Genomic DNA, 19015 nt, shown 5'->3' on the forward strand with positions numbered 1-19015 from the left:
AGACCCGTACGGCCTCCAGACACCGGGACAGCACTTCGATAGCTTCGTTGGGGTGGCCCGGTGTGGAAAAGTACAGCTGGGTGTCATCAGCGTACAGCTGGTACCTCACACCGAAGCCACTGATGATCTCACCCAACGGCTTCATATAGATGTTGAACAGAAGGGGCGAGAGAATCGACCCCTGCGGCACCCCACAAGTGAGGCGCCTCGGGGCCGACCTCTGCCCCCCTGTCAACACCGTCTGCGACCGATCGGAGAGATAGGAGGAGAACCACCGATAAAGGGTGCCTCCCACTCTCAATCCCTCCAACCGGCGCTGAGAGATCTAATAGGACCAGGGCAGAAGTTACCTCCTCCGGCCTACTGACACCCAGGATCCCTGCAGTTAGGTGATCCCAGTTCAAGGGCTTACCAACTGACTCAATTGTGGTCGTAAATCAAGGATTACCTATATTCAAACAGGTAATCCTTGACTTGCGACCGTTGCTTAGCAACTGTTTGAAATTACAATGAACTCCCCCCAAAAAGTACTTATAACCCAGATTCGACATTCTGATAGCTTCTTCCAGTAGTCGAGTGACCACATCTGGGGTTGTTGCCAACTCACTCAAATTTATGGTCATTTTCGGAGTCCCAAATTCAAGTAAGCATGACTTAAAACATCTTTGCCAGAAACAGATTTGGACAGAACTTCTGAGAAAAATATTAAAATCACTCAGGGCAAAATGCCAAACGTTTCCTTTGATATGATGGACAATTTAGGGCTGGTGATATGGCACTTCAAGAATGTATACCTACTTTTCCAACAGGCATAGATTCTTTTTCAAGAGCAGACTTGATTTGGACTTCAAAGAAGTTGGCTATTAAAGAGGAATTATTAAAGAAATTCCCAGAGAGGATAAGTATTGCTCAACAAATTAAAGCTTTTAGAAAGCAATTATCTGCAGTTAACGGTAACAGCAAAGGAGATAAAAATGAATTATTTAAAGCACACACAAAAAACAACAACAACCACTGAGTTTGTGAATAAACCAACGAAGCAGCCAGCACATAAAACATGAAATGGTATTGAAATTACAAGAAGGAGATACTGTATTAATCATTAATGCAGCCCTACAAAACGCATTTTCATCAATATTATTTCAATTTGTATAAAGAAAGTGACATTCCTTTGGAGAAAAAAGATGGAGATTTGAAGAAATAAAATCTATAGAGAATTACAGAGAAAAAAGAGAGATTATGAAGGCACTTATAACAATAAGGGAAATTTCTGAAGTTATAAAAATATTAAATTTAAATTTAAATATTAAATTTAAATAATGAAGAAGCTTCTTGGATGAGAAGCGAAACGTCTTCAAGGAAAAACGAAGAAAGTCCAGTTGCCTTTTGAAAAAAGAAGGAAAAACAAAACGCCTTTGCAGCAATTTAAAGTAATTTGATTCATTAACAAGATTCATGACTAACACTATGAAGACAATGAATGCTAACAAAAATATGAAAATAGAAGGTCAAGCACAATTGAGGAATAGAATGGGTTTTAAGATTGAGAAGAAGATAAAATATCCGAGTATCACTATGACAATGGCTTATTATTTCAAAATAATTATGTAAAGACATGGATTGGAGTTTAAAAAGAGATTAAGACGAGAAAAACTGCAACTGTCATTGCTGGGGAGAATTTCAGTGACAAAAATAAATGTTATGCCTAGAATGAATTTCTTGTTTTTAGATAAAATCTGTTTTGACAATTGGTGCATCTCATTTACAGAGTGACAGAAAGATCTATCTAAATTTGCGTGGCGGGGAAAAAAACATGAGTTAAATATAAGGTGTTAGAAGTTGCAAAGGAAAGCGGAGGATCGAATTTTCCTGATTTTGAAATTGTATTTTGCAGCTTGCCATTTGGTTTGGTTGAATGAGCAGGTGTTGCTGAGAAATAGAAGGCTTTGGGAGTTGGAAGAACATGACCTGAGATTTGGGTGGCATGGATATTTGTGGAACGACAAAGGCTAGGTCAATGTCTGATTTTAAAAATCAAGACAACTGTGACTCATTAGGTCATCGTTTCAGAGATATTACCGGATTCCTTAACGCCTGTGATAATGGCAGAGGTTCTAAATGTGCTGAAAAAAATTCTTCAGACATTCTGGAGACATTCAGAGACGTATATCCACCTTGAAAGTAGCCAATGTTGAACAGGAAAGCACAGTACTGACCAGAGGTAGGTTTCATATATTTTTACCACAGGTTCGCCCCTCACTTGCACGCTCATTTTGTGTTTGCGCCTTCCACACATGCACCCGGCCTCAAAAACGTGGCTAAATAGGACGGCATAGTGCCAGGGCAGGAGGGTGGAAGGGCCCACCCGAGGTCGCCACTACCAGTTCGTCCCAACCGGTCCGAATTGCCTGAATACCACCACTGGTACTGACCATAGGAGATGTTTTATGACACTTCATAGTAGACTATTAAAACGCTTTATTTTTATGTCAAAACTGTTTTCTAAAATTTGCCAAACTTCGATTCCATTTGGGGTCATGGGCCCAGGATTTTGGATGTGTTCTGTAATTTGAGGTACTGTGGCCGAAAATGTTTTGCCCTTCGATGTACCATTTTGCCCAGTTGAAGTTTACAGACACGAGAGTTTTACTGGTACGTAGATTATGTAAATTGTGCCATATTGAGAAAATGGAACAGATGCAAACTCAGGTTGTAGCCGAAAACACCGCAAGAAGCATTTCATAGATGAGAATGTCATCGTTCCAGGAAAAACCTCCCACTCCAAGTAAAAACTCCAAAGCAAGCATCTTTCAAAGTTCTTTTACTAGGATAGGTAAACTGGCACACCTGGGAAAACCAGAATCTGAGAAGTTCGGGTTTTCCCTCAGTAAATCAAAACCCCCAAGATCATCCCCTGACTCCTCAGCCGATCACATGCTCCAATCGCCATCCGTCCCATCTCGAGACAGCACTCGGACCACTCCTACTCCAGATGCAGGATCGGCCTGACCTTGACCGACAGGAAGAATGCTATTATGTCTAAAGACAACCCCTCTACTAAATCCCCCCCCCTCCTACTTTCCCATACATGAGAAAGTGGCAGCACAGAAGCTTCCGGGCTAGTATGGCTTCCAAAGCTGACAGAGAAATCATAAGCAAACGCAGATAGCTAACTTATTCATGAGATGTTAGAATTTTGTCAAGGGTAACAGAAAATTAAGAGAAGATCTAATAAAGGAGAATATTTGTAGCTCAGGGTTGACATGATTGGGGTCCTTGATGCTTTCTGAGCTTGCTTGTTTTCTTGCAGATGTTTTACTCCCCAAAATAGGTAAGTAACATCAGTGCACTGATGATGTTACCTAGTTTGGGTAATGAAACATCTGCAAGAAAACAAGCAAGCTCAGAGAGCAGCCAGGGCTCCTCAAGAGAAGAAAGGATGGCAGAAGGATATGGCTGTTAATGATTCTTTCATTTACAGTTATTAGAAAGATTTAAAGTCGTCAAAAGGGTTTATGGCTTTAAAGATTGTAGGACTGAGTTTGAAACAGAATCGTTTACAAATTATGGACCTGTAATCGCTCAAGTGTATACATTTTTATTGAAATTGGAAACAAAAAGAACAAACGGAAGAATGTGACACAAAGGGAGCTAAAAGTTTTGGTTATGAAAGGATTGAGATTTACATTGCATTATAATCAGAAAAGGGGATGCGGTGACTCAGTGGCTAAGACGCTGAGCTTGTCGATCGAAAGGCCGGCAGTTCAGCGGTTCGAGTCCCTAGTGCTGCGTAAGGGGGTGAGTTCCCGTGACTTGTCCCAGCTTCTGCCAACCTAGCAGTTCGAAAGCTCGTAAAAATGCAAGTAGAAAAAATAGGGACCACCTTTGGTGGGAAGGGAACAGCGTTCTGTGCGCCTTTGGCGTTGAGTCATGCTGGCCACATGACCACGGAAATGTCTTCGGATGGCGCTGGCTCTTTGGCTTTGAAACAGAGATGAGCACTGCCCCCTAGAGTCGGGAACGACTAGCACATATGTGCGAGGGGAACCTTTACCTTTACTAATCAGAAAAGATATTTTTTATAAAATGATGATAAAATGATTGGTATATGTCCCCAGAGAAATTGTCTAGAATGTATAAAGGCATTTCAAGTTTACACTGGAAATGTGTGCAACAAGAAGGAATTTTTTTTTCATGTTTGGTGGATGTGTAAAAAAGCTAGATAATTCTGGATTTTCAAATACATTTGATCCAAATGATTTTAAAGTTTAATATACAATCGAGATTATTTTAGGTCTTATTTTGGGATTGATGGACAAAATCCCAAAAGCTGGGGGTGGAAGGAGAACTCAGGGCTGTGACTCCTAAGCCAAGAGAGGGGTTCAAACAATCCCGGGAACAACCTCAGAGATCTCTGTCCAGAAGAATGCAGAGCTAGGAAGAACTAAGATGTTGTGCAGAAACCTCAGACTCTGGTAGACAATCCTAGATTGAGGAAGATACAAGCCATCCTTAGGTCTGATAAAGGAATTTAGAGCAGAAAATAATAGGGTTGGATTTACCTTTTTAGAGAGAGAAACTTTATGACTTCAGAATTCGGCTTTGGAGGTACCCTATTTCCAGGTATTAGATGCACAGAATCATAGAATGTAAATGTGGATTGGAAGTTTAAAGATTATCTGGTTCAATACTCTACCCACATAGAATTTTAACATATTTTCTACTGTTTAGTACAGGGGTCTCTGAACCTAGCAACGTTAAGACTTGTGGATTTCAACTACCAGAATTCCCCAGCCAGTATACCTGGCTGGGGAATTCCTGAAAGCTGAAGTGCACAGGTCTTAAAAGTTGGTAGCTTCGGCGATTCCTGGTTTACTACATTACAAAAAAATAAATAAAGGCTTATGTGATTAAAAATGGCCAATGAGCAAGTTTCAGATCAGATAAGCTCAGGCATAAACATTCCATAAACAAACCAGGAATCCGGCTAGAGATAGATCATCATGGAGAATATCAATCATGATTCACTAGGAGTTAAAAATGACTTGCTAGTGTATCATCAATCATTTGAGCCACTGTAGGAATTTAGCACCCACCCACCCTCCTAGAAGAATGAAATATTTTAGAAAATATTTAAAAGGCAGAATATATTTCCCTGGATGAGAAATGGAGAAACACGTTTTAAAGACAAAGCAGCTTCCTGACTCCCCCCCCACCTTTGTCAATGGGCCATTAAAGCCTCAGCTAAGCTCACTCATTTCCCCCCACCTTTGTCAACCATCATCTGCATCATAATAGAACCCATCTAGCAACTGAAACTCACCACATGGCACCTGGGAAGATTACATCAGCCAGCAAGGCTAGCTAAGACCCCCACCCCCTGGGAGTCTGACAGCCAATCAGGGTACTCTTCCTGTGCCCCAGAAAGTTCAAAGCTCAGAAAAAGCATAAAACCAGGGAGCACACAGGATCTCAGCCCTTTTCTGTTCAGGAACTCAAGCCATGTGATCCTGACCACCATTAAACCATCTTTCCAAGCAGTCTCCATGTTTCCAGTGTCTTTGTCCCCACTTGGAACTGAACCCAGATGGATATTTCTTCCAACACCACCATTTCATTTTTGATTGGACTTTCCATTCATCAACACTGAGCTCAAGCATCAAACTTGGATTTAATAGAACAACAGAGTTGGAAGGCACCTTAGAAGTCTTGTAGTCCAACCCCCGGGCCAAGCAGGAAACTCTATAGAATTGCAGACAAATGGTTGTTCAATCTTTTCTTAAATACCTCCAATGTTGGAGCACCCACAACTTCTGGAGGCAAGCACTTCCACGGATTAATTGTTTTTTTTAAATTTATTTTTGTCACAACATTATATACAAGCACATATATTGAAAGGAAACAATAGGACAGGAACGGTAGGCACTTTTGTGCACTTATGCACGCCCCTTACAGACCTCTTAGGAATGGGGTGTGGTCAATGGTAGACAGTTTTTGGTTAAAGCTTTTGGGAGTTTGAGAAGAGACCACAGAGTCAGGTAGTGAATTCCAAGCATTAACAACTCTGTTACAGAAGTCATATTTTCTGCAATCAAGTCTGAAGCAGTTGACATTAAGTTTGAATCTATTGTTTGCTCTTGTATTACTGCGATTGAAGCTGAAGTAGTCTTTAACAGGAAGGACATTGCAATAGATGATTCTGTGTGTTAAACACAGGGCCTGTCGGAGTCGGCGGAGTTCTAAGTTTTCTAATCCCAGGATTTCAAGTCTGGAGGTATAAGGTATTTTGTTGTTTACAGAGGAGCGGAGAATTCTTCTTGTAAAATATTTCTGGATTCATTCAATTGTATTAATGTCAGAGATGTGGTATGGGTTCTGACAGGAAATTGCTCCTTAGTTCTACGTTGCTTCTCTCCTTGATAAATTTCAATCCATTGCTTCTAGGATGTTTTTATGTAATCCACAGAGGTCTCCAAGTGGATCCAACAGGCTGCACCAACTGGGATTCTAACTCATCTTGCAGGGTTTCTATTTTTACCCTTCAGGATGGCTTTATTTGTTTGTTTGTTTGTTTATTTATTTATTTCCCACTTTTATTATTTTAATAACTCAAGGTGGAGAACATATCCAACACAAGTACTTCCTCCTCCTATGCTCCCCACAACAACCACCCTGTGAGGTGGGTTGGGCTGAGTTAGAGTGACTGGCCCCAAGTCACCTAGCTGGTTTTTATACCTAAGGTGGGACTAGAACTCACCATCTCTTGGTGATTGGCCCAGAGTCACCCAGCTGGCTTTCATGCATAAGGCAGGACTTGAACCAGGGGTGAAAACCAGCAGGTTCTGGAGAACTAGTAGCGGAAATTTTGAGTAGTTCAGAAAATTGGCAAATACCACCTCTGGCTGGCCCCAGATTGGGGTGGGAATGGAGATTTTGCAATATCCTTCCCACAGGAGTGGGGAGGGAATGGGGATTTTGCAGTATCATTCCCCTGGAGTGGGGTGGGAATGGAGATTTTGCAGTATCCTTCCTCTGCCACGCCCACCAAGCCACGCCCACAGAACCGATAGTAAAAAAAATTGGATTTCGCCACCGACTTGAACTCACGTTCTCCTGCTTCCTAGGCTCGTGCCTTAACCACTAGATAAACTGGCTCTCTAGGACGGGAATAAGTGCCACAACAAGACCCATCACTAAGTGGCTTTGATCTATATGGGGTGATTTATACCCTATTTCCTAATTTAGAAAAAGATACTGCTGGATGCATCCTTTTCATAGGTTAAGCCGTGAGACCCTGCATAATTTGAACTTGGGCTCTAAGCTTTTTTTTTTTTTAATTTGAATTTATATCCCGCCCTTCTCCGAAGACTCAGGGCGGCTTACATTGTGTAAGGCAATTCACCAACTGGCCTATGAGGAACTGGCCTATGAGGAACATTTTCAAGGAATTCGCCAACTGGCCTATGAGGGACACCAGCTTTCTCCAAGATGGTGCTCTCCAGTTATCCTACTCACTACAAGTCCCAGAATTCTCTGCTTGTTCTTGGTCCCAACTGGGTAGACATTCTAAGCAAGGGATCTCCAACCTTTGCTGGCTGAGGGACTCTGGGAGTTGAAGTCCACAAGTCTTAAAGGGACCAAGGTTGGAGACCCCTGTTCTAAGCATTGGAAGGTGCCAGTTGTAGGAAGACTGTTTTATACAAATAATATTCCCCCAGGATTGGTCACATTTGTTTTCAGCCTGCCTTAGGAAAAATGATTAACTTCCTCGACGATTTATCCTACCCGGAAAACAATCCGTTTAATGTATGCCGATTAGTGTATATTCAAAGTGACAATAAAGTTATTCTAAGTTCTAAATCTAATCCCAACTTCCTCTGATACACGTGAGGACGCCAAGATATTTCCATAAATATCCATCCATCCAAAGGCCTTGGAGTTAGGAATTGCAGGTAGTCCTCGACTTACGACCACAACTGAGCCCAAAATGTCTGTTCTTAAGTGAGACATTGGTTAAGTGAGTTTTGTCCCATTTTGCAATCTTTCTTGCCACTGTTGTTAAATGAATCGCTGCAGTTGTTAACTAGTACCAGGGATGTTAAGTGAATCTGGCTTCCCCATTTGCTTGTCAGAAGGTCGCAAAAGGTCACATGACTCTGGGACACAGCAACCATCATAAGTATGAATCAGTTGCCAAGCAACGGATTGCCAAGGGTTGGACTAGAAGGCCTCCAAGGTCCCTTCCAACTCTGTTATTATTATTATAGCAGCTGAATTTTGATCGCATGATCCCAGGGATGCTACAATGGTCACAAATGTGAAAAACGGTTGTAAGTCACTTTTTTCAGTGGCCTTGCAACTTTGAGTGGTCACTAAATGAACTGTTGTAAGTCGAGGACTACCTGTAATGTATCTGTAGCAAGATCTGGGGAAGTAAAGAATCTAGGACAGATAAATAGAAATATTAAAATTCACACAGCTTTTTTTCTGATATGCCCGTTTCTTAGCAAGCCTTAAGGCCATCACTCTGCTAAACAAATAATTCCCTCAACACTGTCAAACTATTTACTAAATCTGCACTACTATTAATCTTCTCATCCTTCCCATCACCAATCTCTTTCCACTTATGACTGTATGACTGTAACTTTGTTGCTGGCAATCCTTATGATTTATATTGATATATTGACCATCATTTGTGTTGTAAATGTTGTACCTTGATGAACGTATCTTTTCTTTTATGTACACTGAGAGCATAGGCACCAAGACAAATTCCTTGTGTGTCCAATCACACTTGGTCAATAAAAAATTCTATTCTATTCTATTCTATTCTATTCTATTCTATTCTATTCTATTCTATTCTATTCTATCTTACTCTAATAGCAATTTATAACTCAGCTTAATTGACTCTGGGCTGCATCACATACAAAGAAAATCAATCAAGCAACTGTAAAGAAAAAAATATTCTTTCTTTTACAATGGGAGCTATTTAGCACATACACGTGAACCTCTGCTAATTATCTATAAAATTTTGTTGTCTTTTGGGGATGCTCTTTCTGTTGTTGCTGCTTATCAGATTTATTTATTATATTTATTTGTTAAATTGATTTGCTGCCCATCTCACAGTTGCGCTACTCTGGGTGGCTTATGTAAAGCGGGTGGGGGGGATGATAAAAAAATTCAGACATAACACTAGCAAAGCAGTGAAACAAAAACAAACACTAAAAGTACAATAACACAGATTAAAAGATGGGTGGAGAGGGAGCAGGAAGCGCAGGGCAATGATGGGGAAGGCTCTCTAATTGCTATAATATCTGGCCTTCAAGCTTCAGGGCGACCACTAGAGGGCAGTAAAGAGGCATGAAAAAAAAATCTCTTAGAAGCCCTCTAGTGGCCGTTTGGATGTTTTCACCCTCAAGATTGCTGTTTAATAAGTAGCTTTGGCTGTTTGGCTCCCCAAACCCGGCTTCCTAAATGTTGCATCGCACTTCTCATTTTAGACGTTTTTTGAGGTATAGGGATGACAAGTTACAGTGCCAAGTTTTAGGTACTTACGATTGATGGCTGGCTGGTTCATCAGTGCCCTTGCTGATGTAGCTGGCTGGAACATAGCCCACGACTCTGTCTCCAGAGAAGCGCCTTGCTAGGACATAACCCCCTTCTTCTTTGAGGACATAAAGTTTGTCTCCTCTAGCGACACTCAGCTCCTCGGCATTCTTGGCAGTGTAGTTGTACAGCACCCCACGGAGGGAAGCTCTGTCTTCAGCAGGGTCAGGATCCAGCGTGGGATGTAAGGATCCTGGGATCGGTTCCCAGGACTCTAAAGAACGGTTGTTACTGGAGGCTCCGTTGGGCACGCACTTGTTCCAAAACGTGTGAAAGAAATGCAAGTGTTTTCGGATGAAATTGTCCATTCCTTTTTCGGGAAGCTTCTCCAGGGAGATTTAGCTCTGCTCTTCCAACAAGCTGCTGTGAGTGAAGGAGGAAAACCCGGTCACCTTCATAGCTTCTTCTTTCATTGCTCGTGGATCAATGAGTCAAGGTTGTCTTCCGTTCTTCTCTCTCCCAGAGCCAGCAGAAGTGAAGTGAGATGCTTTCCTGGGTCCTTGGATACGCAAATGTGTTTGTAGGCCATGGGAACTCCTTGCTTCCCAAAGTGAGACTTGACGTTCAGGTGTAACTTGTTTGCTGCGGGCTGAGCTCATAAGTTTAGGCTTGCCACCACATCCGTCTCAGCTGGATGTTTGTTTATTACCCAACCAACACACTCACCTCTCGGGCTACGCTCTAAATTAGTACTCATTTCCACATTGTTTCTTACAGAGTCTTTCCATTCACTTTTCGTAGCCATCGAGATTCTTAAGATTCTCAATCGTCCACATTATGACTGTCCCAAAGGTGATTTTTTTTTCCAAAAGGCAATTGGACTTTCTTGGTTTCTTCTTTGAAAATGTTTTGCTTCTCATCCAAGAAGCGTCTGACCTGAAGAAGCTTCTTGGATGAAAAGCAGAATCTTTTCAAAGAAGAAACCAAGAAAGTCCAGCTGCTTTTTGGAAAGAGTGCCTTTGGGATTGTTGGAAGAAATGTCCATCGGGGTTCAGTTCCAAGTGGGGATAAAGACACTGGAAACATGGAGACTGCTTGGAAAGATGGTTTAATGGTGGACAGGAATCACATGGCTTGAGTTCCTGAACAGAAAAGGGGTTGAGATGCTGAGCATGCCTTGGTTTTATGTTTTCTCTGAGCTTTGAACTTCCTGGGGCACAGGAAGAGTATCCTGATTGGTTGTCAGACTCCCAGGGGGCGGGGGTCTTAGCTAGCCTTGCTGGCTGATGTAATCTTCCCAGGTGTCATGTGGCGAGTTTCTGTTGCTAGATGGGTCCTATTGTGTTACAGACGATGGTCCCATTGACAAAGGTGGGGAGAATGATTTTCTGTCTCTGGCCCATTGACAAAAGTGTGGGGAGGCAGGAAGCTGCAGGGAGCTGCTTTGTCCTTATTTATTTATTTATTTATTTAATCGCATTTTTATACCGCCCTATCTCCCAAGGGACTCAGGGCGGTTTACAGCCTAATAAAAACATACATATAAATACAAAATAAAACACCAATTAAAAAACTTATTAAATAAGGCCGAATATTAAAAAATTACAATAAGATAATAAAACCCCGTTAAAACCAAATTTAAAATTTAAAATTCTAGTCCAGTCCTGCGCAAATAAATAGATGTGTCTTAAGCTCGCGGCGAAAGGTTCGAAGGTCAGGAAGTTGGCGAAGTCCTGGGGGAAGTTCGTTCCAGAGGGTGGGAGCCCCCACAGAAAAGGCCCTTCCCCTGGGTGTCGCCAGCCGGCACTGCCTGGCTGCCGGCACCCTGAGGAGTCCCTCCCTGTGAGAGCGCACAGGTCGGTGGGAGGCAATTGGTGGCAGCAGACGGTCCCGTAAGTAACCCGGCCCTATGCCATGGAGTGCTTTGAAGATAGTTACCAAAACCTTGAAGCGCACCCGAAAGGCCACAGGTAGCCAGTGCAGTCTGCGCAGGAGAGGTGTCACATGGGAGCCACGAGGGGCTCCCTCTATCACCCGCGCAGCCGCATTCTGGACCAACTGGAGCCTCCGGGTGCTCTTCAAGGGGAGCCCCATGTAGACAGCATTGCAGTAATCCAGACGAGATTTCACGAGAGCATGAGTGACCGTGCATAGGGCATCCCGGTCTAGAAAGGGGCGCAACTGGCGAACCAGGCGAACCTGGTAAAAAGCTCTCCTGGAGACGGCCGTCAAATGGTCTTCAAAAGACAGCCGTCCATTCAGGAGAACGCCCAAGTTGCGCACCCTCTCCATTGGGGCCAATGACTCGCCCCCAACAGTCAGCCGCGGCTGCAGCTGACTGTACCGGGGTGCCGGCATCCACAGCCATTCTGTCTTGGAGGGATTGAGCTTGAGCCTGTTTCTCCCCATCCAGACCCGTACGGCCTCCAGACACCGGGACAGCACTTCGATAGCTTCGTTGGGGTGGCCCGGTGTGGAAAAGTACAGCTGAGTATCATCAGCGTACAGTTGGTACCTCACACCGAAACCACTGATGATCTCACCCAGCGGCTTCATATAGATGTTGAACAGGAGGGGCGAGAGAATCGACCCCTGCGGTACCCCACAAGTGAGGTGCCTCAGGGTCGACCTCTGCCCTCCCGTCAACACCGTCTGCGACCGATCAGATAGATAGGAGGAGAACCACTGATAAACGGTGCCTCCCACTCCCAATCCCTCCAACCGGTGCAGCAAGATACCATGGTCGATGGTATCAAAAGCCGCTGAGAGGTCTAATAGGACCAAGGCAGAGGAATAACCCCTATCCCTGGCCCTCCAGAGATCATCAACCAACGCGACCAAAGCCGTCTCAGTGCTGTAACCGGGCCGAAAGCCGGACTGGAACGGGTCTAGATAGACAGTTTCATCCAGGTACCGGGGGAATTGACATGCCACCACACTCTCTACAACCTTCGCCACAAAGCGAAGGTTGGAGACCGGACGATAATTACCTAATACAGCTGGGTCCAGGGAAGGCTTCTTGAGGAGAGGTCTCACCACCGCCTCTTTCAAGGCGGCCGGAAAGATCCCCTCCAACAAAGAAGCATTCGTAATCCCCTGGAGCCAGCTTCGTGTCACCTTCTGCGTGGCCAGTACCAACCAGGAGGGGCACGGGTCCAGTAAACATGTGGTGGCATTCAACCTCCCCAGTAACCTGTCCATGTCCTTAGGAGCCACAGGGTCAAACTCATCCCAAACAGTCTCAACAAGACAGCAACATGTTTCTCCATTTCTCATCCAGGGAAATATATTCTGCCCTTTTTAATATCTTCTAAAATATTTCACTCTTCTAGGAGAGGGGTGGGTGCTAACTTCCTACAGGATATTCTCAAGAATGCAGCATTTGCAAAGCCTTTAAAAGCACTCTGAGGAATCTGTTAATATGATCCTTTCACCTGTGTTTGGGAAATAGCAATCGGGAACTACTTTCTTGCCTTTTTAATCAATTCTCCGAGCTGTGGTTTTTAATCTTAAATTTATACATATTAATAGTGGCTCTTCAAAGCCTACCAGTGCACCTAGGTAATATGCTAGATCAGTGTTTCTCAGCCTCAACAACTTTTAAGATGCATGGACTTGAACTCCCAAAATCCCCCAGCCAGCATGGAATCTTGGGAGTTGAAGTCCACACATCTTTAAGGTGGCTGAGATTGAGAGATGTGCTAGATTGTAAAATTAGTGATTTTCAATTTGAATTCCAAGGAAAACATACAAATTATGTCTGTCCTGTTTCTGATTGCTCTCATGATTTCAATCTCTGCTCTATGGGTGATTGCAAAACTCACCTACCATCCCTTTTCTCCGCCTGTGTTATGTTAACTTCTCCAGTGATGAAAACCTTTGATTTGTTTATTTATTTATTAGATTCTTATCCAGCCTTTATTATTTTTTCAAGTAACTCAAGGCGGAGAACATATCCAACACATTTCCACCTCCTATTTTTCCCACAATAACAACCCAGTGAAGTGGGTTGGGCTAAGATAGAGTGACTGGCCAAAAGTCACCCAGTCAGCTTTCATGCCTAAAGTGGGATTAGAATTCATCCTCTCCTGGTGATTGGCTCAAGGTGACCCAACCAGCTTTCATGACTAAGGTGGGACTAAAACTCAGTCTTCTGCTGATTGGCCCAGAGTCATCTAATGGACATTTATAACTGGGGGAGAGGGGGGGTTCCACTGTCTTTTACTTTCTAACCTGGTGCCTTAACCACTAGACCAGGGGTTGGCAACCGGCAGCTCTGGAGCCGCATGTGGCTCTTTCATTCCTCTGCTGTGGCTCCCTGTCGCTCAAAATATGCATTACAACCACCAATGTGTGACCCGCTGGGATGCAATTTATTGAGTTTTTCAACCCCCAGTAGGCCAACCATAGATAAATCCAAGAAAAGAAAAGTTTCAGAAGAAAACAGAACATTTAATTCAACGACATATGCTAGTTTTGTGGCCGCTCAGGAAATAGTCAGGAACTGGAAGAGTTTTGTGGCTCCCAGTGTTTTCTTTTCTGTGGGAAATGGGTCCAAATGGCTCTTTGAGTGTTTAAGGTTGCCGACTACTGCACTAAACCAAAAACTTGCCTTAATCACTGGTTCAAATCCCTGCTTTTTGGCAGCAATATAGACTTTGCGGAATTGCACCCTCTAATACTACTATTACTGTACGGTAATATTAACTATTATTAATACTGTAGCATTACGGTATTAATAATAGTGCTATTACACTACATCTATTAATATTACTATTGCTACAACTATTGTTCACACTATTAGGTTTTTTTTTGGTTTGTTTTTTAATTTGAATTTATATCCCGCCCTTCTCCGAAGACTCAGGGCGGCTTACAATGTGTTAAGCAAGTCTTCATCCATTTGTATATTATATACAAAGTCAACTTAATTGCCCCCAACAATCTGGGTCCTCAATTTACCTACCTTATAAAGGATGGAAGGCTGAGTCAACCTTGGGCCTGGTGAGACTTGAACTTGCAGCAATTGCAAGCAGCTGTGTTAATAACAGACAGATTTAGTCCGTTGAGCCACCAGAGGCCCCAAAATAGTACTATTAGTACTATTTTTTCAGCATCCTTTTTTATGCTGGAATTGCTTTGTTGTTCTTAACTGCGAAGTCGTGTCTAACCCATCACAACCCCATGGACAACATTCCTCCAGGCCTTCCTGTCCTGTACCATCCTCTGGAGTCCATTTAAGCTCACGCCGACTGCTTCAGTGACTCCATCCAGCCACTTTATTGGAATTGCTAGGTGACCCAAATTTTATATCAATACTAGATGCGGGTAATCAAATAAATAGGGACTGCCTTCTTGAAGGGTATATATAGGTATGATGCTCTCTCTCCTTTAAATTACATCTTACGTCAGCCTGACCAAATCTTGCCCACTACTTAAGAAAAAGGCCCCTGAGCAGCGTAATGTTATACATGTTCACACAAAAGTAATTCGTATACTGCCAGTAGGACTTAAATCTTATTAAAATGTATGTTCCTTTCTTTTAAGGTATGCAACTTAGAGATGCTTTAACAAAGGGTAAATCCGAAGAATCTGGGGCCGAAATCTTTGTAGGTAGTGGCAATAAAGAAGTAAATGATGAATAAATGGCATTATAATTACCCTTTGCAGCAAAAGGAATGAGAGAAAAGGAGGGAAAGTGGTTAGAAGTAGGAGAAAAATTAATAAAAGAAATTAAAGTAGAGATAGACTTGCTTCCTTTTTTTCTTTTTTGTGTTGGATAATGCATGGAATGAGAAAAAAATAAAGTTGATTAAGATATAAATTTTAAATTTATAAAAGAGTGGAAAATTCAGCAGAGGTAATTTGGAAGGGTATGGTTTATAAATGAAGATGATTGGAATTTAAGATGTAAAAGGGAATAAAATTGAAACGTTAGTAAATGATGTACATTATTGGAAGAAAATAATAAGTATTGAATTTTGAATAGAAATGTTAAAAAAATAAGAGGTGGAAAGTTATACCAATTGACTATGATATAAATGAAATAACATGAAGACAATGTTAAGGTTTAAAATATAGGAGAGGTTTGAAAAATATGTGTAATAAATGAGAGAATTGGGGATGTCTGGACATTAGAGATATTGAAAATAGATAGAGCAATGGAGAGAGATAAGAGGAAGGAGAGCGTTGGACAGGAGAGAGGGAGAGAAAAAGAAGGAAGGGAAGAGGAGAGGAGGTAAGGCAAGGGAAGTAAGTGTAGGAGAGAAGATTAGATAGGGAGGAAGCAGGGGTGGAGGAGGAGAAGGGACAGGGAAGTAAGGAGGAAGAGAAGAAAGGAAGAAAGGAGGTATGAAGAAAGGAGGGAGGGAGAGGAGTGCAAGGAGAAGAAGAGATTGCTGTGAAAAGGAAATGGAGAAAAGACAACCCCCGAAAATATTCCAAGTATAAAAATTGAAATAGTTAAGCAAAAAAAGGAATGAAAGGGAATGAATATGAACAAAAATGGAGAAATTAGAAAATGAAGGGCGAAAGTAGATGTGATTCAATAAAATATGCAAAGAAATATTAGGAAAGGAATAAAAAAACTATGGGAAGAAAAAGGAACATCTTGGCTAAACTTGTAACTAAGAAAAATCTATTTGAATATTTTGAATTGTATAAGATAAGAAAACGTTAATACTCTGTTCATGAATTGTGGTTGTGTGGAAGGGGGGAAATTTAAGAACCAATAAAAACTTGAATATAAAAAAAGAGATGATCCCAAAATAAACTGAAAATAAGTCTGCAAAAGGGGCATGGGTTTTTTCTCCCAATTACTGTCATCACCCTCTAGAATAGTCTCTACTTTTCCAAATCCCATATTTCAAAAACTAGAGTGGAAAATAGAAAGCATATAAAAAGGGAAGGAGAAAATGGTAAGTGTGGTGGGTTGATAGCTGCCTCTCTACACATATTTTTCAAACTCAGCAACTCTTAAGATGCTTGGACTTCAACTCCCAGAATTCCCCAATTAGCATGACTCGCTGGGGAATTTGAGAATTGAAGTCCACACATCTTAAGAGTTGCTGAGTTTGAAAGACACTGCTCTAATAGTAAGGAAGTTTGAGGCTTTTTACAACAGAAAAAAAGAAAAAATAGAAAGATGCGTGAAGGGTTATAAAATTATCCCCAAAAATCCACATTTAAACTTCTAGTTTAAATAATAATAAAATAAGGGGCGTGCATAAGTGCACAAAAGTGCCTACCGTTCCTGTCCTATTGTTTTTCTTTCATTATATGTGTTTATATATAATGTTGTGACAAAATAAAAAAATTTAAGAAAGGGGTATTTTAAATGGAGCATCTGCAAGATTATTACTGTTGATCACAAACCCTATGTGGATTGTAGACAATTTAGCTGAGGAGTATTTGGAATTTGAAGATTTAGCTATAGACAATTGATCTTTACCTATAAATGGTTTTTCTGTGAATTCTCTTTTTCAATATTCCTAAATATCTGGTAACGGAAAAGAATTTTTTGCAGGTTCCTGGGCTTCCTTAAACTCTGGAAAATATTATAGGAAAATTTGTTTTGGAAAGAACAAGTGTAAAGTTCACATTCAAGGTTGTTAGCACTAACTCTGTGGAGAGTTCCTTTTCCCAAGAGCCAAAGATAACCTCTATCTTAAATATATTATACCGGCCACTGTGAAGTACAACAGAATACATGTGGTCCTCACTTAATGATGCTAACTAGGAACAGAAACTCCATTGTTAAGCAACTGACTCATAAGTTGAAAACCATGTTGCCAGTTACGGCAGTCCCAGTTCCTGTTGTTAAGTGAGGACTGCCTGGGTTATTAACAAAGGACCTTATGTGGCCATAACTTCCAATTTCCTGCTGGCTTCCCCATTGGTTTTGTGGTTGGAAGACAACAGGGAAAGCTGAAAATTAGGATCACATGACAACTTGAAACTGAAAGAACTGGGGAGCGAACACCGAGCTTCCAAAGCACAATTCTGTGGCTGCAGAGATATTGCGATGGCCACAACTTTGAGGATCAGTCGTAAGTACCAGTCGTAAGTGCCATTGTCACTGAAGGAGTGGTCATGAAGCAAGGACTACCTGTACAACACCAAAGACATTCATACCTGGGCGGGGATATATATTAATAGAATAGAATAGAATTTTTATTGGCCAAGTGTGATTGGACACACAAGGAATTTGTCTTGGTGCATATGCTCTCAGTGTACATAAAAGAAAAGATACGTTCTATTAATAATACTACTATTACTGTAACTATTGTTTATTCTATTTCGGTATTAATTTTTTCAACTTCCTCTTTTACCCTAGAATTGCTAGGAGACCCAATTTTTAAATCAGTACTACATGAGGGTAATGAAATAAATAGGGACTGCCTTCTTGAAGGATATACATACGTATGATCCTGTCTCTCTTCTTTAAATTACATCTTATGTCAGCCTGACCAAATCTTGCCTGCTACTTTTTAAGAAAAAGGGCCCTGAGCAGTGTAATATACATTTTCACCCAAAAGTAATTTGTATACTGCCATTAGGGCTTCCATCTTATTAAAATGTATGTTATTTTTTTAAAGGTATGCCCCTTTATAGATGTTTTGACTCCAACAAAGGGTAAATCAGAAGAATCTGGGGCCAAAATCTTTGTAGGTAATGCAATAAAGAAGTAAATGATGAATAAATGGCATTATAATTACCCTTTGCAGCAAAAGGAATGAGAGAAAAGGAGGGAAAGGGAGGAGAGGACCTTCTGACAGTTTTAACACTTAAAATCCTGAATTTGAAGCTTTGATGGCCACCCTCTGCAGCCATAGAGCAAGTATGATATGGGTAATCCTTGAGTTACAACAATTCATTTAGTGATCCTTTGAAGTTACAAGGGCACTGAAAAAAGGGACTTGTGTCTGTTTTTCACAGTTATGGCCATCGCAGCATCCCTGTGGTCGTGATAAAAATTCAGACGCTGGGCAACTGATTCATATTTATGACAGTTGGGAGGCGTGGCCAGCGCCACGAGTGACACGGTCACAATCCTTGATGTCTTTGGGGTTTACTCCGATATCCCCCCGACTAGGGGGTCCGTCCGATTTCTGGATCGGACCATAGCTACCTCAAAGGGACAGCGAAGAGTGGGGGAACCGCCAGAGCAAACAGGGAGGCAGCAAACTCCCCATAGCTCCGGATTTTTCCCCCCGACCCAGCAGGGAGGAATGCAGCGCCATAGTCCATCATAGCAGCTGCACCAAAGCCGCGGCGGCTACAAGAGCAAGCAGGAGGAAGAAACATCAGGAAACAAATTGTTGAAGTCGGGTGAGCGATGGTCTCACAAAGAAATAACAATTTAAAATAAGCACAAGCTTTAGGGGAAACTTTAAACTGGCGGCTAATTGAATAACAAGTGAAAGTCAGTTTGGAAAATACACATTCTGGAAGTGAAAGAGAGAAGACGGGGCTT

At 41.9% G+C, this 19015-nt stretch overlaps 1 protein-coding gene across 1 annotated transcript in view; it reads right to left on the bottom strand.

The window, feature by feature from the left end:
* Positions 1 to 10129, bottom strand: part of SRMS (src-related kinase lacking C-terminal regulatory tyrosine and N-terminal myristylation sites) — a 62111-nt gene extending 51982 nt beyond the window's left edge. Inside the window, exon 1 of the mRNA XM_058176755.1 lies at positions 9553 to 10129. Coding sequence (XP_058032738.1) covers positions 9553 to 9911 — 359 coding nt within the window. The 5' untranslated portion in view covers positions 9912 to 10129. The remainder of the gene's footprint in view (positions 1 to 9552) is intronic.
* Positions 10130 to 19015: the final 8886 nt, after the last annotated feature.

The sequence above is a fragment of the Ahaetulla prasina genome, chromosome 3 (assembly GCF_028640845.1).
Source record: "Ahaetulla prasina isolate Xishuangbanna chromosome 3, ASM2864084v1, whole genome shotgun sequence".
NCBI lineage: Eukaryota > Metazoa > Chordata > Lepidosauria > Squamata > Colubridae > Ahaetulla > Ahaetulla prasina.